Source organism: Chroicocephalus ridibundus, chromosome 3 (genome assembly GCF_963924245.1).
Source record: "Chroicocephalus ridibundus chromosome 3, bChrRid1.1, whole genome shotgun sequence".
Taxonomy (NCBI): domain Eukaryota; kingdom Metazoa; phylum Chordata; class Aves; order Charadriiformes; family Laridae; genus Chroicocephalus; species Chroicocephalus ridibundus.
Genome location: NC_086286.1, coordinates 40346692 through 40369000, shown reverse-complemented (window position 1 = coordinate 40369000; position 22309 = coordinate 40346692). Strand labels below are relative to the sequence as shown.

At 44.4% G+C, this 22309-nt stretch overlaps 1 protein-coding gene across 1 annotated transcript; it reads right to left on the bottom strand.

Moving 5' to 3' along the window:
* Positions 1 to 26: 26 nt before the first annotated feature.
* LOC134513888 (protein ELYS-like) lies at positions 27 to 18558 on the bottom strand (the record flags this gene model as incomplete). Its single annotated transcript, XM_063331083.1, has 22 exons — positions 18438 to 18558; positions 17465 to 17718; positions 15587 to 15767; positions 14571 to 14778; positions 13738 to 13854; positions 12689 to 12773; positions 9538 to 9685; positions 8755 to 8887; positions 8486 to 8667; positions 8043 to 8104; positions 7082 to 7210; positions 5247 to 5337; positions 5069 to 5158; positions 4766 to 4906; positions 3888 to 3992; positions 3019 to 3112; positions 1947 to 2070; positions 1769 to 1825; positions 841 to 987; positions 562 to 749; positions 248 to 392; positions 27 to 152 (listed from the first exon to the last, which is right to left on the bottom strand). Coding segments are annotated over exons 1-22 (2928 nt in total), but the record flags the coding sequence as incomplete, so codon positions are not given.
* Positions 18559 to 22309: the final 3751 nt, after the last annotated feature.

Sequence of the window (22309 nt, the reverse complement as noted above, 5' to 3'; positions counted from 1 at the left end):
GAACACAAGTTCACGCTTACCATAAGATTGACATTCATGGATTGATTCAGCTCTAGTGCTGCAATGTAGTTGGCACGCTGCAGATGGTAGACTAAAAGGAATTCTTGATTCTGAACACCAGCACTGGTCCTTAAAAACTTCTCCAAACACTCCTATGAGAAAAAAAAAATCATTCCAAAAATCTGTTATGGCTCTGCCTTTTCTCTTTTCAAAGAGACGATGAACATTTTTCCTTGCTCCCACTTACTTGTTCGGTGTCTGTGAAAGGCAGCTTCAGCAAGTCTTCCATCAGGCCCATCTCCCGGCACATTTCGTACATGTGTTTTAAGAGGTCTTCTAAGTTTGCCTGAGCGGCATGTTGGTGCAACAGACCCCAAGCCTCCACCATGCACCTGTAATTAATGTTTCAGACGTAAAGGCATGTTAACAGCATAACCAAAGAGATGCCCCAAGAGTCTTGTACTCAAAGTTTAAAGGAAACTTAGGGGATGATGATTTCTATTCTTTGTTCTCCATTTTCACAAGATTTGCGTGACAAAATGGTGGGGTGTATTTCTTTACCTATTGGAGAGCAACACAGTGAGGAGAAGCTGCACTTCCCCGCTGCTTGCCGTGGGTGGCCTCATCAGCTGGATGTATCTGAGGGCTTGCCCATGCTCCCCTTGGCACAGGAGGGACTGAATAATTCTCTTGTGCTGCCATGACGCCGTTTTGATTGTAGCGGGATGAAAGAGCAGGGCCAGTGAATTCTGTACAAGTTAGAGATCGGGTTTTAAAATCATTTTCTAGATTATAGCTTTGTACTGCCATGTATCTCTAACTCAACTCTACCAGACTTACTTCGTAATCATTGTGATCTAGAAGCCAAAAACCTTCAACAAGCTTAACAAGTCCCCAAGGCATGCCAAAGGCAGTTGCAAAGGAGTCGACTGAAGTTTCTGTCTCACTCGGAAAGGAACGCTTGATATCCAGCAGCAAGTAAATTGTCTGACATCAGGTATCTCATTAAGGCTAATCAGTTTGTAAGACCAAAACTTTATCACATTACCTTTAGAAAAACATAATGAAGTAAGAATATAAAAGTGGTAGGAAGCAGAAAATACATTCAAAACATTGGAGCATCCAACGCTCAATTATTACAGCAAATAAATTCCACAGTTGGGTTTTTCCCTCATGTCCAGCGTCTATAAAACAGTGTAAATTGTGGCATCCTTACAGTACAGCTCAGCTCCGAATGATTAAAACTGGATTTAAACCAGTATGCGGGTCACTCATTGGTAGCGTCATTTTCTCTTTCTGACGTCCGTTTTTAGGGACATCATCTAACGAGACAGCTCTGGGCTATAAGCGTTTCTAAGCCCCTTGCTCTCTAGGCTCCCCTCGCGGGTTAGGCAACAAACAGCAAAAGCAAGGCTGTGTATTTCAGCAGCTTAAAAATTAAGTTTCTGCCCCATGACTTTTCTCTTCTCCCTGTTGCTTATTCCGTGTGCCTGCACTTTCAACGGAACCAAAGCAAGCACTGTGAGCTGCGCTGGAAAACCCGTGATTTCAGCAAAAATCCGGTACTGGGAAACCACTCTTAGAAATCCTTTTGCTCTGAAACAGAAATTGTTTTATAACCCATCATGGGTGTTTTAGAAAATTTTAAACGGTGTTTAAATTTGGAGAAAAACTAAGGACAAATGTTACGAAACAGGTCGGCGACCAACACTGAAGAACATTTATGTGCATCCCCTGGAGGTGTAATAAAAATAACTAGAAAGGATACAATTGCGTGTTTGCAGTTTTCTTCAATGTTTTCTAGCAAATAGAGATCCAGCAGTGCCTGAAATGAAAAATTAAAAGTTCTGAAAAAACGCCTGTCTTCCCTAAATCATTGGCTTTTGGGTGGGGTTTGGCGGGGAGGGCGGCCGTTTGTTGTTGTTCTCAGTGAACAGGACACTCACATGCAAACTGGCAGGCGGGTATTTCCCAGTTCCTCCTGCATCTCTCCGCCACAGCTTCTCCACTTGGTCTCCTAACTGGGAAACCATTCCATCAACCATCAAGCAGTCCGAGTCCCATTTTCCTCTGGAACAAAAGGTAGCAAGGATTTGGACAGAGTTAAACACTAATTCCAGCCTCCCGGTGTAACGGCTTTCCTCCAGTCTTCTGCTGACTGCAGCCCTGCCCTTTCATCTCCCGATGGCACAAAGCAGAAAAAGGACACTAGAGGCTCTGTGCTTCGAAGGAACACACGAGCTTGTATGTAAGTTACTTGAGAAGTAAGCCAAGGAAGATGAACTTTGAAGTCAATACCTCCTACCCTGCAGCTTCCACCTTAACTCACCTTGCAGCCTCTTGGTCACAGTGCCATCGCCGAAGCTTGGTCAGCTCTTTATTCAGTTTTCAGTACAATTTCCAAAGAAAAACCTATTATCGGCTAATCCAAGGCATGCCGCCTATGTGCTAGGCAGCTAGTCCAGGAAAGAGAGCTGACGTTAGCAAGTGACTTCTATCCGACAGCCAGCAGAGTGCGAGGCGTGCCAACTCCATGTAACTCCAACCATCTTACGAAATCACACCACGTACTTGGGAGAAGGGGACTTAGGCCAATACAGTTATGACCCTCTATTACCAGTCAAGGACGGAGATGATTGTTTGTTAAAAAACACGCTTTCTTCTGCTTCCAAAACAATTGTTCTGTGAACACCCTGCTTTGCTGAACTGGAGGTGACTGATCCTGTCCTAATCACATGGCCTTTTTCAGTAGTCAGAAATTATACACATTAGCCAATGAATAAAGTAGACTCCCGAAAAATGATGATACCAACCAATGGTACTAAGCAGAGGTAGATAGCACAGTTTTAACACAGGAAAGTAACCTCTCTGTTCAACAGAACACACGTGTCACTGAAGTCAAGAGTATTGCTGGCAGCGGCATTACGCATAGCCCATGCAACTGTTGAGATAAAAGCCATTCCCTTCCACTTCTGAATTTGCCGTGGAAGTGTTCTAGAGTCTTCCTCTAGCTCTTACCTTGATAAACGCTCAAGTTTCTGTCGCTGACCAGTATAGCAGCTCTCAATCAGAGGATAATTGTAGAAAGGTCTTGACAAACGCGTATCGTCATCTACAGGCAACAAAGTAGAAGCAAGTTAAAGCAGTCATATCACACTTGTAAACGAAAATTTTTGCCTAAAGAGACAGAAGATCGTACAAGCTAAGCATCAAGAAGCCTCCAACTCTGAAAGAAGCCAATCCTCTTTCTGCCTTTGCTAAAAGAACTCTAAGAGACAAGACTCAATTCCTTCTTGCCCCAAGTGCCGTTTCAAGGTTACAGTTCACGCAGCATTCACAACGTGTAGGGTAAGCTGAAGTCCACTATAAAAAAAACCACCCAGTTCTCAAAGGGAATGGTTTTAAAACCATTGTTTAAAACAATTGTTTGTGAGACAATTAAGGCTGACAATGGAATTTCTAATCCATCCAACTAAAGAAGGATTTCCAAGGTGTACTTTCTCCTCAAGCAACTGATAGAAAGTTCAAAACATGCAGGTAATGCTCTCACTCTAAAAACAAGCATTCCGGTACTTGTTGTTTAATAGTACTTTGTTTAAAATCTCAAGTAGTTCAAGCTGTGGACACAAGCAGCGCCTTGACGTCAGGGGTCCATTGCTATTCCTAAAATCCACCCAGGAAAGAAACTGCCTGCCTCATTCTACGCCGTGTACTTGACAACCAGGCAAAATCTCAACTTCACCCACAGAACTTCAGCACACCCTGCCACTGAACCAGCACGACTTCTTCCTGACGAAACCGTTACAAAAACATGGCTAAGCATGCGTTCGTGGGAGTCACTCACTGGATGGTCGCCTTGTTACAAACGTATGACAGGTCACGCTTACCTAAACCCTCTGGAAGGAGACCGGATCGACAGAACCAGATGACCACTCGTGCATACAAAGAAATGAGGCCGGTTACCGCTTGCTTATTTGTCACGTCTGCAAAACCTGAAAAAAGGCAGGAGATGATTAGCGTTATGCAATTCTGTTCATTTTCACAAAACTCCCTTCATCCTACTAAACCAAAAGTATAAAAATAGCACATTAGAAATCTTTCTCTTTGCGTTTTTCATGCTGTATCGCTTTCTTATTTGAAGAAAAAACCCACTATCACCACCAAAACAAAAAGCAACCCCTATAAAGAACTAAACTCACTAAAGGCTAAAATAAAAAAAAAAACAAAACCCCAAAGCCTGAACTACTAAATGCACGCAGGAATAAGACATCTGTTTCTCACGTAGCAGAGATTCTTCTGATAGCAAAGGGATATTCTTTTCTTTTCTCAATAGGCCAAGAACCATTTCTAAGAGAAAAAGCTGTAGAAACTCAAGTAACTTACTTTGCATGTTACTCGTTTACGCTTCCTTCGTATTGTTTAGCAATTTGCAACACGGTGTCTGCATGCAACTAGAACTTGCTAGCTAAGAACTCAAAGGAATAATTTTCAGCAATACCACATTCGGTTGCTGTAATTTCAGCCCAGTTGCCTACAAAGCTTCTCTCTGAATGTAGCCTCCCCCACCCCCTTGCATGAGCTCCACCATAAACTGTTGCCCTGAACTCCATGCGTGTTTTGTGGTGGTCCCAAGCGCTCAGCTTTAAGCCCCTTCTCCCAGCTAAATGTGACTGTCTTCCAATCCTCAAAAACAACAAAAGCCCATGTTGCCACAATTCCAAATCTCAATAAAACATACCAAAGATTTTGTAGCACTACTACAAACCTTTTTCAGTAAGCTCTTGTGCTTCTGTGAGAAAACAGTTTAAGACCGTGCTAAGGTTGCTCAAAAGCAACTGGCAGCGCTGGAGAGACCGTAATGTCTGGGCGTCAATGAAGTTGCAAGAGCCATCAAACAGCGGAACACCTTTTCAAGAATAAATATTAAATCGTTAGCCAACAGAGCAATTCCAGAGTTTCAAGGCGCACTTCAAGGACCGCATGCAATATCCTATAGCGGCGTATTACTGAGGAAGCTCAATCAGAAAGAACGACTTTAGGTTTGCAGAATGACTACACTAGTACTCACAGATTTGGTCAAATTCTTCCTTTGTAGAGATCACTTGGTTCCATGTCCACTCAAGAACAAACCGTAAATTACCAGCAGACCTTGGCTGCTCTTTAAACAAAGAGAACAAAAAAGAAATGAATCAACAGGCTCCAACTCAAAGAGGTACCACGTAAAAAAACAACGTTCCAAGTATTACCTTCAGATATCCAATGTTTAATGCATCCAGTCAGAAGTCCCACAGAACCTGTCTGGACAGCAGCTGACAATACTGCTTCCAGCTGCTCCTCCTAAACGTAACAGACAAACTCAAATGAGAATCTTACCTACTTGCACCATGTGAACCATCAACAGTAAATGTTTCTTTCTAACTGTATACTCATTCAGACATCACAAAGTCAATCAGGACACAGGCCAGGAATGCCACGTCCTTTCTCTTAATTCCAGCCACAGGCTGGACTGCTCACTGCTCTGAGGAACACATTAACACACTTCTCCTCTGACATTTCAACTTACTGCAGCCTAATTCTAATCTTTCTTCGCGTGCCTCTGCATTACAGTCTTCACGTACTGAGTTCCGACTTACTACGTCCAGAAACATCCTCTGCTAATACGCGTTACACATCTGTGCAGATAAGTTTGCCATCAGGAACGCAGGAAGGGGACAGGACAAACACAACTGTGCAACGTTTGCATGGAAACAGTGAAGCTACGGCCAAGCAGCTTTCTAGACCATGAAGACATGAAGCAGTTCTGACACCCAAAACAGTACGTTGGAATTTTGTAACGTGACAGAAAAGAAGCAAAACATTTACATCCTAATGGCTTAAATGTTAGGCTCTTCAAATACTGTATTATAGTGTAGTGGTAATCCTTACAAGGATAAATCACAGGTATGCACAGACGCGCGATATTAAGTAGTAGCTTATCTCAGCTGGTGTTCTCGTACTTCTCTCAGGTGAGAGGACCCTTCATAAGTTTTTACTTTGGTTTTTGGGATGGGATTTGGTTGGTTGGGTGGGTTTTTTTAAACACATTCAAAAGTATCTTTCCCCTCTAGGCAAAATCATGACATTCAAAGCGACTTCTACACATGTAGAACACACATGTGATATTGCCATCTTTTTCTGAAAACTGGTTTCAGACAAGGAAACACACCATTGGCCAGCTTGCCAAGAAATGTCTTTGAGCTACCACACTGTGCAGAAGCGTTCATGTCCTAACACACGTCCACAAATGTGGTGACGAATGCAGGAGACAGGAAGAGGAGGGCAGCGGGAAGGCTGCTCTCCCCTTCCTGCTGATCGCTCCAGGGAAAGGTTGGTGCATTGCAAATGGAAAACCTATGGCAGGGGGAGTGAAGTCACTGTGGTGGCATAAAGCACATAGAAGGTAGCGAGTGTCATGAGATAAAGGTGATTAAGGTGTTGCAGCTGCAAGAGGGCAGTCTCAGAGCAGCAAATTGGGCTACTGCAGCACAAGGCAGAGGCTACAGAGGTGAAGATCCGCCCGGAGAGGATGCAGAAAAGCCTACCGATGAAGGGAAAACGAGGGCAAGCCGTGAAGAAATTGCCAGGGAGAGCTGACAGCAGTAATCCTTTACCACAGCCCACTTCCTTGGAAGCAAATGATCACGTACAGTGACAGTGCAGCAAGCCGACGTCTGCAAGAGCTCGCATCCCAGGGAGACGCCCCCATCGTCGGCTACTGCACTGAACCACTGCTTTGAGAAACTGACAGGGATGGGGGTTACTCTGGGGGACACATGCGTTATGTTGGGCATGACCAGCACTGACTGCACGCTTCCTTGTGCGCATCTGTGTGTGGCACCGAATTAAGAGAGGGGTCTCTAAAGACAGATCTCTTAGGGCTGTTCCCAGTCAAAGTCACTACTTTGGATCTAAGGATACGGTTACTTCAGCTAGCTCAGGTCACGCCTGTTATTTCAAATTGGAGTATCGTGTCTTGTAGCCCCTCCAGCCCTGTCAGACCAGATGGATGTATTTCCCCCTTGATTCCCTCATAGGCACTCACCTGACTCAAACTGGATGGCTGGACGTCAACTGGTCTTGGAGACAGCAAGCCAGCTACAAGACACCTATTGTAGCTCTCCTGAATGGCTTCCCATATTGAAGGACCAGATTTCTTCAAAAAATTCAAGGTCTGAAACATCGATCGAAAACGACAGATTAAGACAGCATTGTTATTCCGTCACTACGCTTCTGGATAACCTCTAAAAGGAAGAATCTAAATGTTCACTGACACCGTCAGACAGCCTGAACCACTAAGATGCTTTAGGTTAGCAATCTGCGTAATTAAGTCTTTTCTACCTTCTCTGTCTATACACAGGCCTTGCTCTTTCCCTCAACACTGACACAAAATACATTCTATATAAGCTAAGCTAACATGCAACTTCACGCTTTGGAAGATCCTTTCTATGCCTATTCGTATGGAAGCCGATTCATGTTGGAAACATTTAGTGAGCTGAAACTTCACTCAAAATTATCTGTCACAATCTGTGCCGTGGCTCAGAAGTTATAATTTGGCCGAGTTTGGGAGAAAACAAAATTTTCACTCCTCAAACAGTTATGTCATTTTTCATTTTCTCCATTCCCTCCTTTTTCAAGAGAATTGGGGATCAAAACTCTAACTCAAGACTATGCAGGCAGTTCGACTGAGGGGCAATAAAGAAGTAACACCTTTCCCCGCCTTCTACAGTGGTTTTGTTCTTGCTCCTGCAGCAACGTTGCATTCCTTTCTAGACGTTCAATCCCCGATCGTGCTTCAAGAGGAGACAACGGCAGTTGTACAGTCCCAAGAGGGGACCTAAAACATTACCATTTGCATACAACTGGTGACAGGATACAATTGCAACTATGCGTGTGGACGGGCAGGATGAGCATGAAACGGTCCCTAACACGGAAAGCAGTGCAACAGAAAACTTTGAAAAGCTACATCTCCTGCCACTCGCAATAAAGATACAGTAAAAGATCACCTCCTTCTGGAAGCCGGTGCAAGTCATGTGAATGACTCCGGAGGTCAGCAAGCACGTACCATCTGCAGAAACAGGGAACGTTTGACAACCTTCCGTACTCTCACAGTTATGGCATGACCACTTTACATTTTTTACACACCGGTATCTAGAAACATATAACTGAGTGCTTTGAGCTTCAGTTCACAGTCATTTCAGGCTATAACCAGCACCACTTCACCGGCTACATTACAAAAGCACCAAAACTCAGCCGGCTGTCAGATATGTTCCACAATAGTAAATACCTTGTCAGTACAACGTGATCAGAGTTGGGTTTGGGGGGGACTGGGTGGTTTTTTGGTTTGGTTTGGGTTTTGAATGACAAACAATGACTGAACAAGAGAACCAATGAATGGCATTTGACCTCATTTTAAGCTTATCACTCTCAAAAGCAGTGAAATACCTACCAAAGTTATAGTTGCCTGGATGAAAAAACCGCTCAGGTGGTGGATAAGAAGGAGGAACTCCCCGACTTAGACTCCGCTCATGGACCAGAATATCCAAAAGGAGCTTCGGAGAAGTCACGCTCACTACGGTATCCAGCGACCACAGTGCAAAATAGGGGCACTCATGAGGGAATTCTTCCGGCCTTAAAGAAAACAAGCGCGTAAGCTAAATGCCGACATTCAAATGAATTATTGGCAGGCATATGGAAAACTACTGAAGAAAAATCTACCTTAGTGAATCTGGCATTTGAGCAGAATACCAGCGATTAATGTCAAATACACCCAGGTAAGTAGATGGTTTTCCCTGACCGTACGTATTCACTTGCCAACTGAAGATCGAGACACTGGTGTCAGGAGACGTGACTGTAAAAGACAAGACGTTGTTTCTGACTTGTAGAAAATACGATAGATCCGATAGTTTTAAAACACCACTTTCTATTTTGGCTTCATTCTGTTCTGTCACTCGTGAAACACAACACTTCCTAAGAGTGATTACAGTACTTACGGAATAGCAAACATCTCTGTGATAGGTTTCAGTCACACTGCCCCTTTTTCTTGTCCCTTCGTCCAGATCACTGGTCAAGATACTAAAGAGAAGTGGCCCCAGTGCAGTGCCCTGGGGAACAGCACTTGTGACGGGCTACCATCTGGATGCAGATGCGGACATCGGTTTGAAGAAGGGAAAAAATTCTGGTAACATTCCTAAGCAATGGAGAGTTTGAACTTCTTGTTCAAAGATGGCAGCTGGAGGAGTAAAACGACTGACCATCATCATACAAACGGCCCCACCATACATCGCGATAGCATGTCAGCAAGCATAAAATAAAACCCACTTTTTCCCTTAAAGAAGTCCCACATAACTTAAGCATCCATTTTTTCTTCGTAAATAATCCCAACAATCTAGTCTATGCAGATAGGCAAGACTTTCAGACTGTGGGGACAGAACAGCATTCGTTGCTTAGGTTCCAAAAGCACTTCTTTTAAAATCACCAAACACGGACATCAGAACAAACCTTCATTTACGCTATCCTCTCCGTCAACGTCGCTGCGGAATTTTTCGACAGTCTGGCAGCTGATTAATTTAGTACTCATCTGGCCTCTCAAGGGAAAGACTCCACCCGTGAGATCTAAACTGAACTTTTCGCCACGGTATTCCAAACCCTGGGGGAAAAAATCAGAGAAGAGAGCAAAGGTCATTCTAAGATAAAAACATACATTATGGCTAAATATGAAAGACAGTCTAACAGAATAGGCTTATTATACTGTGTATTTCGCATGAGCCTATTTCTGATGGTAAATAGAAACTACGCCTGACATGCAAGAGAATGCAGTGTCAAATCGTAACGGGTAAGTTTGGCTGTAAAGGCTTTGCACTTTTTCAAAATTTAGAATTTCCCTAACATTCTTCAGATCTAAACATGTTTTGCAGAATTCCTTGCGACATCCAAGAATGTTCTTTATAAAAATAAATATATCGCTACAAAGAGATATCTAAAATGATGCAACACACATGCATGCAAAGCTCTTTGCTCCGTGTCTTGATTGCAGAACTGATGAAGTTAGAGAAGCCCCAGCAGCTAAAGCTGTCAAGAGGCATTTTCTATGGGCACATCACCAGAGTGACCGTGCACCCCTCTCTAGTTACTGTGAGAACTTCATACTGATTAGCAATCTTCTTTCAAGTCACGTAAGCTATGACAGCTCCTCCTCTCATCTTGTCAGAGACTAACGGGTGAAATGTCCCTCAGCTCCTCACCAAGCACAGCCAACAGCAAAAGGGAAAACCAGAAAGGACACGGGGTGCACGTGGCCAAGGCTTTTAGCATCACGAATTACTACACAGTAAACAAACTAATTTTGAGATACACAGAAACCCCGGCACGATTGTGTTGAACCTCTGATAGTGCCATTTTTTAAGTAAGCATGAAGTGAAATACCGTCTTTCCAAATACAGCATTCATTCAAACTGTCTACCATACAACACATGAATGGGTGTACTGGGGACAAATAGCAGCTCTATAATTAAAAAAAAAAAAAAAAAAAAAAAAAGAGGGAAAAAGAAACCCAACCCACACAACCCATAAACTGATAACGCCACATTCTACCCAGGTTTCCTAAACTTGCAGAGCTCTGAAACGAACTGGCATGAGACCACACATTCCCGTATGATCTCATAGGATACATCTAATTCACCTAATCTGAGAAGAGGCGAGCTTTCTCTTAATGATTCCAGGAAGTGTTACAAATAAATATGAAGGTTGTCTAAAAAGAAAAATTAAATAATTAAAAAAAGTCTTTCATAACTAAAAAGAAAATGCTTCTGAAGCAAAGCAGTGCATTTTAAACTTTCCACACCGGGCAAAGTCATTCTAAGGAACTCCATTGTATGGGAGATGTTAAGTAATGACTCCATTGACTAGCAAAACACAAAAACAAGTTTTCAAACGAGATGCACTGGTCAAACTCTGATATCAAAGTAGAGAGTGTATACTCTGCCCATCCGCAAGCATTGTGCAGAACGAGGGTAAAGATGCGCTCTACGATCGTGATTTGATGCACCAGATTTAGCAACTGCTGCGACAGTACAAAAAAGGTCTTTGGAAGCATTACTTAAACATACCTTTCTGTTTAATTACTTAAGCAGACTTAAACCAGCCTTGAAGGCAATGGAGACGAGAGTTTGACACGCATATAGAAAAACACAGTACCACATGTTCCATAAGTCCTATTTGTGACTCTTACCATGACACACAGTCAAAGAGGCACTGCTTCATAGCCTCAAACCTAATTCCTGGAACAAAAAGCACTGCTGTATTGAAAAAGTCTTTTGAGCTCCTATGAACTCTATCCAATGAACAAGGATCAACAGTAGATTCCTCCTTCTTTACTCAAACTTGGCCTAGCAAAGGGGAGACACTTAAATTTTCTACCCCTGAAGATGGACAAGAAACTTGACTCAGACAGCCATGCAGGCAGACAGTCATGTAGTACTAACCAATCTGTGACTACAAGGAAGTGTTCTGAGACTAAAAGTATCCGCTGTGGAGCACAGGTCCCGCACATCAACAAAGATAAAGAGATAGCATCCAGCACGCGATGAATCCCTGGAAGATCCTTCTACTTGGTCACCGTGACAGATAATGCATTTTAAAGAAACACCACCTTTTCCAAACACCTAACCTCTATCTATGCAAAAGCAACAGTGCCAAATGAGGAAGCACCTTTCCTACACATAAGCAAAACACTCAAAATCTAAATTAATCCAAAAAAATCAACAAAAACCAGAGTACCACGATACAAGAGTCACCCCTGTTTCGTTCCATAGCTATTGAGAATATGCAAGAGAAAGTACCAAATCAGGAGGAAAGACTTGCTCTGAACTAAGATTACTGTCCCCTCAAAAAGATTTTGGAAGACTTCCAGGCGTACAACTGAATGGAATTACACATCTAACAGATGCGCCTTGTCTCTGTTAGCTATCTGAGATACAAGGATACCTCACATCTGTATTTTAAACGCATCCTCCTTGGAGCCAGATCTAACATTTAGGTACACTCTTCTGACCAAATTACATATTTTCCTGGCTTTAAGAGTAGATTGAATAGGTCACCCAGCCAAAAAGAAGAACGAGTTATCTTTACAGCTACTAAGTGGCAGGATCAACACTGAAGAGACACTGTAGGTGCATTTCATGTGAAAAGTCCGGCTGACAAAGCTCTAAGGGAAACCAAGAACATAAAACTGAAGATCAGCAAAGACTAGAGTATGACTGTATTTTAAGAAAGGGAGAGAGACAGAAGCTTATTCAAGTCCGAAGCTTGGTTAAACCAAGCGATTCAAGGCCCAATCTTCTCTTCCTACATGCCATTCATTTGGTATTTCAGAATAATTTTATTTGCAAAAGCCGCTTCCTCTTCAGGAATTTCATTTATACGGGCTCTTTGCAGATGAATCTAGCTGGAACACACGACACTGCAGTATAAAATGGTACGCCTTCTTTCCAAAAGGTATGGACAAAGGCCGTGCCCAAGAAGACTCAGCAAAACATGATTATTTTTTCAGCCAGCTCTGAAGTTTGATGGTAAATCTCACCCCTGTAACTCAACTGATACTCCCTTAGAGAAAATTACTATTGTCTGCTTTTCCCACGCATGCACCTCTTACCTCATACATGACTTGTCCTGAGGCCACGCGTTTTCTGTCACCAAATGCTAACTGCAGCAGGTGTAAACTCACCACACCACCTTCACTGAAAAAGGGATAAATTATGAAATTTGGTTACAAAGCTGCTTTATAGTCCTCATCGTCGTGTTAGTAGACCTAGACGTTTTCTTAATAGCATGCTCCTGCTGAAAAGAACGCCACCTCTTCCCAAAACATGATCATCGGCCACATTTAGCCACTGAAACATGAAGGAGGGCGTTTTGACACTAACAGCTTCAGGGGCAAAAGCCAACCGTACAATTGGAAAGCTGTAATATGTTGTATGGACTAAGAATTGTTGGAAATAGTTCTTCACAATGAAGAGTTCTCCATCAAAACTGCTTTGAAGTCAAATTTTAAAAGACTGCCACTCTACCAACAGCTGAGCTGATGGAATCGCTTGCTGATGCAGAGAGAGATCTCTCTGCCCTTCCCTTACCACCAAAGTTCCCCTCCCCCTCTTGCACACTCTGCACCCTTCCAAGTCCGATTTGATTCAGCAGAACAGCAGGAACCCATTGGCTTTTCTGCTGAATCGTTTTCTGCCCGGGGAGCTGCACTGCCTCACCAAGGCTCCACAGACTGCTGACGCTGGCACAAGGCCATCGGCAATACTGTCACCGCCGCCTTTAGGGGCGGCAGGCTGTTGTGTGGGCACGTCTGGTGTTCTAGATCTGCAGCCTCAACTGCTCCTAGTGGTATTTTAATACCACGGTGTGACTATCAAACAAATGATGAAGCGGTCATCGAGGAACAAAAGCAAACCATTTGAGAATGCGAGCAGAAGAATATGGCCACTGTTGCTGTGCCTTCTGACAGAAGGCAGGAACTAGTAGGTCCCTCTTCACGTCTGGTAAATCCTGTAAAAATTGCATTCTAAGTTTAACACCTTCCGTACCGGAAAGAATCGCAGACACACAACAAATACACATGTTCAACTGTATGGGAACAAATATCCTTAAAAAAAAAAAGAATTAATTCAGTGGCTGATAGTTAAAGTTTTTATTCACCTTTCCTGCGTAGACTGAACAGCCCACAAGTAGCAACAATTGCGAGGATCATTCTCAGGCTCTTGAAAAGTGACAGCATAGACAGGAATCCTCCCTCCTTCAAGCTGAGCGTGGTGCCTACAGGTTTAGGGGAAAAAAAAAGCAAAACGAAAAAGAAAACAAAAGGTGAGCCTAGTGGCCCAAACACAGGTAGGTTCTCGTTTCTTGGACTACGTCAAGCATTGTTCTTCCTGACTTCTGAACCTTACTTGTACCTCCACACTCTACTCTTGCCACCTAATTATTCCTCCACTGTCTATTTATGCATCCAACAGCTTCTGGGGAGTCAGTGCAGATCTGCTGAAGGGAATCCCAACCAGAAGTTAGCCAAATATTTCAGGTGAGATTGCTCTTTCGGCCAAAGCTGACATGCAGGAAAGAATACATTTTTCAGGCACAGGTCAGCTATTGAGTTTTCATGTCTCACTAGTTTCACCCTGGACACTTTAGAGAATATCGGCACCAAAATCACATCACTGACATACTTCAGCCTTTCAATGGATGCCCCAGTTGCAGTAACTGGTTCTGAAAACCCCAGGAAGCATGCTTCCCACAATTCCTCAATCCACAGGCACAATAAGGAAAACAATCCTAGTCCACTGGGGAGAAGGCGGACCACTTGATCCAGGTATGACTGAAAAGTTATGTCAGAAGAGGATTTCTGAACGTGCCAAGATTATACTCATACTCATGTCAGTCCCTGAAAAAGTTCTCTTTACATGCACATACTTCCTTAAGCAACAAATCGAGAGCCCCACACCTCCAGGCATGGCCAAGTGTAAAGGCCTACTTACTCTCTCTTCAAAGTTTTCATATTCCAGAGCGACAGGTAGCCATCCGAGAAACCCACAACGAGCTGGTTGCTTCTGCTTATGTAGCACAGGGCTGATACTGCTGTTCCGGAAGCATTTTGTAGTTGAAAACAGAGACGTCTCCCTTCGCTGGTCACAGTTTCTCTTCTTTGTGCAACTTCAGCAGGATTTTTAGTGACAACTTCTAGATCTACACACACAAAACCAAGCAATAAATGAATACGTTATGCCATTTAGGCTGCATTTTAGGCACTGACGTGACAACCCCTATCATCTAATGCTACCGTGCCAGGCAAAATAGCCATTTATGCAACACTTTTTTTTGCCATTTCCATTATGTATGTCTTTGAACAACATAAGAACTCTCGGATCAGACAAGTATTCTCACTCACGTTTGAAAGCTAGGTAAAAGCGTAACCTTAATAACGTAACCCAATTCTTCCTGGACTCTGAAAAGCAGGAGTTTGGGCCTCGTGATGAAATTTGAAGTGGCACCTCGTGTTTGAAGTGGCACCAATTGCTGAAGCTGCTGTTGTAATAGCCAAAACGGTGTATGCAATCTGAGTACACCTATTCGAGATTTCATTCATCCAAATGCATGGGTGTTGGTAAGTGGGGTTTATTTTAAAAAACAAGCCCAAAATTTGCCCCAAGTCAATTAACACAAGCAGAAGAGCATTCCCGGGAAACAGGGCTCCTCCAACACAACTTCCTACCAGGAGGCCGCACCGGCTCACGTGGCAAAATTCCTACACCTCTCTGGCAAGAATCATAGTGGCACAGGGATCTTGGTGGGAGGGGGCATTTACAACACTGCGAGGAGCAGTCAGACACTCCCAGGTTTAATCAGGTCGGGACTATACGATGTCAAACTGCCACCTGTAACCAGTTGTCAGAAATGTCTGACACAAGGGTCTTCAAAGTGGGATGCATACTGTTTCGTTAGAAGACAGAAGTTTTCTTGCGTTTAAATTCATGTGGAAAAACTGCAGGCTTACCCAATGCTTCGATATCATTCTGAGTGCAGGAGCAATCATCCAAACTAAGGTCAACCAGAAGCAGATGGCCAGCATCTGTAGCCACTGCTGCCACCCCAAAGAGCCATCGCAGACTCTGATGGAGGTGCTGAGTGCTCACGCTGGGTCCTCCGTGATTCGCTATGGGTTCTATAGCGGTTACCTACAGGAAAACTACAAGTTACTATTTGAGCTCTTTGACAAGCTCAATAGAGAAAGTAAATACAGGAGCATCAAAGCATTGTTTGCCATTAGATCAAGAAAAGAGACAAAGACAAAAAAGCCCCGTACAAAAACCTGTTACTGCCTTCCATTTACTAGATTTCCTGCGGGTAAGTGACTTAACTTCAACTTACATGGGGCATTCTATTAGTACAGCTTAGCAATTTCCATTTCCTACTTCGCAGTAATTAACTGGAGGAAAACACAGAAAATCAGTTATACGCAAGAAACTTTATCGTATTCAAGGGGCTTAAGACAGACAAACACAACTACATCGAGGTCTCCCACCGCTCACAGCCCACCAGCACCGCGATACAGTCTATGCCTTCTTTGACAAACGGGCGTTAGGATAAATCAGGGCTCCAGAGTCAGACGAGGCAGCGGCCAAGTTGCATGGGAGACACACCATTTCCATGGGAGTGAAACGTATTTAGAAAGCGTTGAAGGGAGAGACCAGCTTAGTAAAATTCACACTAGTCCGCATTTAGAAGAAAAGTAACAACCACATAAAGGAAAAGAAGCTTTAAATGCACACCAGCGCTTTCACGAATGTTGAGAAAAATGTTAAAAGCCAGCCTAAAGCAGCAGCTTCTCAGATAAAAAGGTGACTCCACCTAAAGGAGGAAGCGCACACTGCTCTCTCACGTGCCCAGCAGTCTGCACGCAACTGTCTCACAAGGCGAAGACAGACCTTTCAGCACACGTTGCAGCACATCCCAGGACAACACTGACTGCTAGAGCAGAGACACGAGCACACAAAGACTCCTGCGCTAAAGCTGCACGTATTTCTCTCTCTCAGTCACCCCAATACGAATGCTTACTACTAGTCATCACACTGTAGCATTACAAACAAACAAAACTCCACCTGTATTCTAGCAAGTCAAACCAAAGCAGCTGATGGAAAGCTAGCTAAGAAGTTAGTTAGTTAGTTGTTGCAGATTCTAAGATGATAAAAATGAATCTTGATGTTCTATTGACTGCCACCGATTCTTGTTTACGTTAAGATAATGAGGCTAGGGGACACACATCATTTGAGTTTCTGGGTTACAGAAGACAGAAAACATCAGCAACATTACACCAGTGTGTCCCATCTACACAAACACACTAGTCAGAGAGCAGAGATTCAAGGACTGCAGGCTGAAAGGTGACCTCCCAACAATCTGTCAGATAACTCACTAGAGGCTCTTTTTTCCTCTCCTAAGTCAACAGAAAAATGTGTTCTCCTCAGCCTGCTTGCTAGGCTGAGATTCAAGGCAATGTGTCGAAGTCATTTACAGCACAACTATGGAATTCTGAGCCATTTTAAAGACGGTATTTCTGATGGAAATCAAGCAATTAGGGCCAAAAAAAGGTGCTTTTCAAGGCCTTTTTGCGGAAGGAGAGAATCAGGTAACTCTGTGCTCTACAATAAAACCAGAAAACTTGTTTTACTCTCAGTAAACTCCAACAATAATGGCACATTAAGCCCAAGATTTTACAGCAACACCGTCTTGACTGGATACTCTCAAGTGACAGGATGTTAACGCGCGATAGAAAAAATACCTCCTACAAAGAGACGCTCCAAAGCTTGTCCTAAAACAGGCCTACGCAGCACCTAACAACATCAAAGCTTCGTTTCTCCAATTAAAAAGTACCTACCCTCCCGGGAAGAACAACTGCTTTAACCACTCTTGAGAGTCCAAGGTCGTACAGACAGAGAACGCTTCCCTCTGCGTCTTCCAACCCAACCAGCAGTCCAGTTCTCTTCTCCCAGGAAAACTCCTTCACCACACAAACAGTGGGAGGCTGTTCATTGACTCCACTGAAACGGTACGCAGAGAGCCGCTCTCCTGTCACACAGTTCACCACCTCAAGGTGAGGACCACGTGCCAACCACGCCAGGCCGTTTCTCCCTGTGAGAGAAAAGAAAGAGGACTGAAGCAAATGTCCAACGGAAGACTGAAAACAGCTGAAAAAAAATCACAGTGCCTGCCCCTTTCCTTCAGTAAACGTACCTAGCAGAGGAAGACCGACCTACCTCATTCTAGTCAATGATTCAAAATCACCCGTTGAAATCCCCAAGCAATCCCTCCTAAAATTAACCACCTTGTTATTTTGCATTTGTACTTGTCATTCCCGCACCGAAGAATCTGGGTTGTTTGGGATAAAGATGACAAGGTCCTGATCGACAGCCTTTATACCATATTCGCCTTGGTTTTGCTAGAAATGATCTAAACGCATATGGGAATACAAGTCTTAGAGCGTAGAGGAAGAATCGAAGGCATTTTGTTTCACTGAACTACTGCCAGCCCAAAGGAAGTATGAGCTCAATTCCTGCATTTACACTCAGGTAGACAGATTCCACCTGGTCTTAACAGAAGCCTAGACCTCCAGATAGGCACCCAGCTCTACTGTCACATCACCTGGAAAGTCCACTTCAAAGTTTAACTATACTCACGTTTTAATATTAGCATTTGTCATCGCTGAAGCACCCTTTTTGTTCTCTCTCTCTAAACAGGATGCCTCTTAACAGCACCAACCTGACACAGCTGATACGATGACCTGAGGCTTCAGGTAGCCTCCAGGCAAGAACAGCTTTGTACCGAGACCAAATTTAAAGGAAAATGCTCACCTCCAGAAAACCTCCCGCATAGCACAGAGCCGAGGGTTCCCTCATCTTCCCCAAGTGCCTGAAGAGTCACCTCTGGAAACTGCAGCAGACTGCTCGTTACCTCAGCTGTTAGGTCTCGCATTCTTCGCTGTAAATACAGGAAAAAATTGCACAACTAGACTCACGTCAGCCAGAAATATTCTTGAGAGTGACAGAAGTTTCATCAGTATGCAGTGAAAAATCCCCTAGACATCACCTCTAGCTCTTTTCCTTGCAAATAATGGCACTCGGGAGACTTTTTGCTCTCCCAGCAGAGCAAAAGGAGAATCCTTTGCTTTTCTGATGCCTGTGAGATCACCAACAAAAAGTGACCCAGACGTATCAACAGAGAAATAACAGGAAAAAGCCCAATACACTGAGTTCAAGTCTACTCACACAGGTTAGGAAGATGGGAGCTGAGAAAAATCAGATTTTAAAAAGCTTCTCAGTAACAGGTACAACTTTCCATTTGTCCTTTCCCTTGATTTCGTACTTTACCCTTTGTTACTTATTGTCAGTTGTCTTCTAGCAGCCAAAATTACCATTGGTCTTCACCTTAGGTACTTATGACTTCCAAACTATTTCCAAAGAAAGGAGCGTACCACGAGTCACAGGCTGAGGATAGATTTTTGCATTAAAAAGCTCCAAGAAGAATAAACATGGAGAAATTACACGTTCAAGCAGAATCACATTCAGCCAAGTCAGGGTTCAGGGACGTCAGTTTTGACTGACGGTAGTACCTGAAAATCCGTTTCAAGGGCCAACAATGCAATGGGCTTACTGACGAAAAAGCTAAAAATATGGCCAGCCGCAGCTGAAGAGATGGTTTCACAAAACATGCTGACTTCCCTGCCACCAAAAGAGAGGACTTGCCGCCGCCTCCCATCTCTCCATCTGCTCCTTTGTTCTACTACCGTACTCCTGTGGCTCACCTCGCACTGCCTTAACAGTGCCTTAGAGCACTTTAGGAGCCAAGTTCACTCCCTGAGCAGGCAGGAAACTCACCCAGAAAAGCAGGTGGTGTTCCACCAGCTTCGAGAGCTCAACTGCCTTGCAGAGACAACCAGCAAGCATAAGAGGTGGCACAAGGAAGGAGGCAGGACCACGCATCGGGAAGAAGGAGAGGGAATTTGTCCATCTCCTTTTTGTGGCAGTCAGCCCGGGCTGCTAGCTCATACCCGGGTGAAACGGCACACTCAGTTTGCAGGGAGGGCTAAAAACCCCTTCACTTTTAGAAAGGACACCACCCAGGACACAGTCAGGCATCTTTTAAGGCAACTTTTAACTCCCTCTTGCACGGAGAGACTCCCTAGCTCTCTGGGAAAGGCTGCAGCTGACAGGCGTCGTTCTTTCATTCCGCCAGAGGTGGAAGCTAAAGTGATTTCAGGGAAGGGTTATAAAAGGGTTTATAAAAGTTATACCAATTTTTGAATTGTTGTTCATGACTGGTTCCATGACATTTTCCCCAGAGAAACAGGAAGCAACTCACAAGCACTGGAGGAGCAGCAGATGGAAAAGTCACTTTCTGCACTCTCGTAGTCGTCAGGTTCAGTGAATTTGCACTTTGCCGGATTTTACTCCTGCAGAAAGAGGATTTAGCGAGTGAGTGAGCAGGTGATTTAGGGAGTACCACCGGGTCAGGTCTTTCCCGCTTAGGCAGAAAGCCTCCCCGCTCCCAGCGGTTTAGGCAAAAACCCTACATTTCATCCAAGCCCTAAGCTGTAGTCTAAAAAGCCACCAGCGTGACAGAGACGGTCTGTACCAGAATCCTACAATCGGCCTTATTTCACTCAAGTGCAGCCTACAGATTGTCTTGCCGAGTTTGTGCAGATGCTCCACAAGCACAAAGCTACAGCAGAAGGTGAGACGAGGAAAGAATTTCAGCTCTCTACCCCAACAGCCCCCAACAGCGAAGACCCTGTGTCTGATGCAGACCACAGATGTGACATCCCTCTCCATGAAAAAACAAACAAAACCAACACAGATCAGAACCTGACGCTGGAGCCACTTTACCCAGCTACCTCCTGCGGTTATTCCCCAACACGACTATACTTCCCTTCAAGAGTTGCAGTCCCCGTCTACCGTGGCGAAGCTCGCAGCAGTTCCCAAAGGCACTTCTGACCTTACGCTCTTTTTTACCTTGCTCGGTGCACCTGGACAGACAGACGTAGGCGCTGAGTGTCTCAGGACAGAACATACACGCAGCCTTCCCAGCACAGGGAGACAGTGGTGAGCAAGGCACTCCCAGCACACCACACCGCTCGCCTCTCCCAGCACGAATTCCAGAATCCCAGCACGAATTCCAGAATCCCAGCATCACAATGAAGAGAAAGGCCTTCCAGAATCACTGGAGGTCCTCTGGTCCAGCCCCCCTGCTCAGGCAGGGTCACCTACAGCAGGCTGCCCACGACCGTGTCCAGGCGGCTTTTGCGTATCTCATTCTGAAACATACTTTGACAAAGAGCAACCTGACAAGCCCAACTGCAAATGCATTTGCAACACGTGCAACAGGCCCGGCTTGTTGGTGACTCTCTCCTGCCAATTTAAGGCTTCTCTCCACCACACAAGTCAAGCAATACCACACCAGCAAAGCCTTGTCACCATTAGTTCTCCAAAACTGTATCCGACAGCTTCCTAGGTAGAAGGCACAAAATTAACAGAAGCCTGATTACGTTCTATTCTATGCACATTGCAAATTTCCCACCTCCTTCATTTGGCAGTTTCCCATGTTGAAACAAAGAAATGGTCTGCAAGGAGCAACTGGGAGGGGGGCAGCGTATGGCCTTTCAGTGAAGCTGTGCCTTGAATGATTTATTAAGTCACCAGCAGACCCCTTCCTTCCCAGAGCAGCCTGTCGTGCACTCCTTGGCTCCTACACACCACAGCATCCTCCTGAAATGCTTCTGTCTGGCTAAGTACATTGTGTTAACATTGGTTGCTTCCAGAAGCATGCCCAAAAATTAAAAGCAGTATTAATTCAGAAAAAAAAAAAAAAAAAAAAAAGAACAAAGAGCACATCTCCCCACGTTGTGGGATGTTTATCTTGTGACTGGTTTTAAAGTGAAAATCTTTGGTTCTCCCTGTCAAGGACTCTGCAATGACACAAGTCTGAGCTGCTTTGACACGACTCGGTGCTTTCAGCAGCATCTTTTATTTCAGTAATCATTTTTATAACTACAAAATGAAAACAAGACAGTCAGGAAAACCCTCAGGGCCTTGATTAAGGGGCCAGGAGCACAAGTTGTGTTCTCCTCTACCCCTCCAGCTGCAGGGTATAATGGGGGCAGAAATAGGAAGACCCTCTGAGTGTGGCATCTCCAGGAGGACTTTGGGTATTTTGGTCATGGTTTGGTTTACATGACACCAGGCCAGCAGGCGACACACAGGGTACAGCGGTCTCAAAGGGGCAAAAAGACTTTTGCACAGGAGTTGGCAGGGCTCATTGAAAGAGCTTTGAGCTACATTTGAAGGGGGAAAGGGATAAAACCAGGCTACCAGAGACAAGCCTGGGGGCGGCACATCAATATTTGTGGGACAGCATGCTAGTGAGGTGCTTTGGTCTGCCATCGCAGGGGAGGAAGGGGATGGAGTGCCATGCGGTAGCAAAGACACAAGGGATATTGATGGGTTAGAAATCATGGAAGCACCTGGGAATGGTCAGGTAGAAGCTGGGGTTTTCCCACCCCCCCCAAAAGGTGGTGGGATCAGTAGCACAACTGAAGTGCTTCTACACCAACGCATGCAGCATGGGCAACAAACAGGAGGAGCTGGCAGCCATTGTGCAGCAGGAAAACTCTGACATAGCGGCCACCGCAGCAACACGGTGGGATGATACGCACGACTGGAGTGCTCCA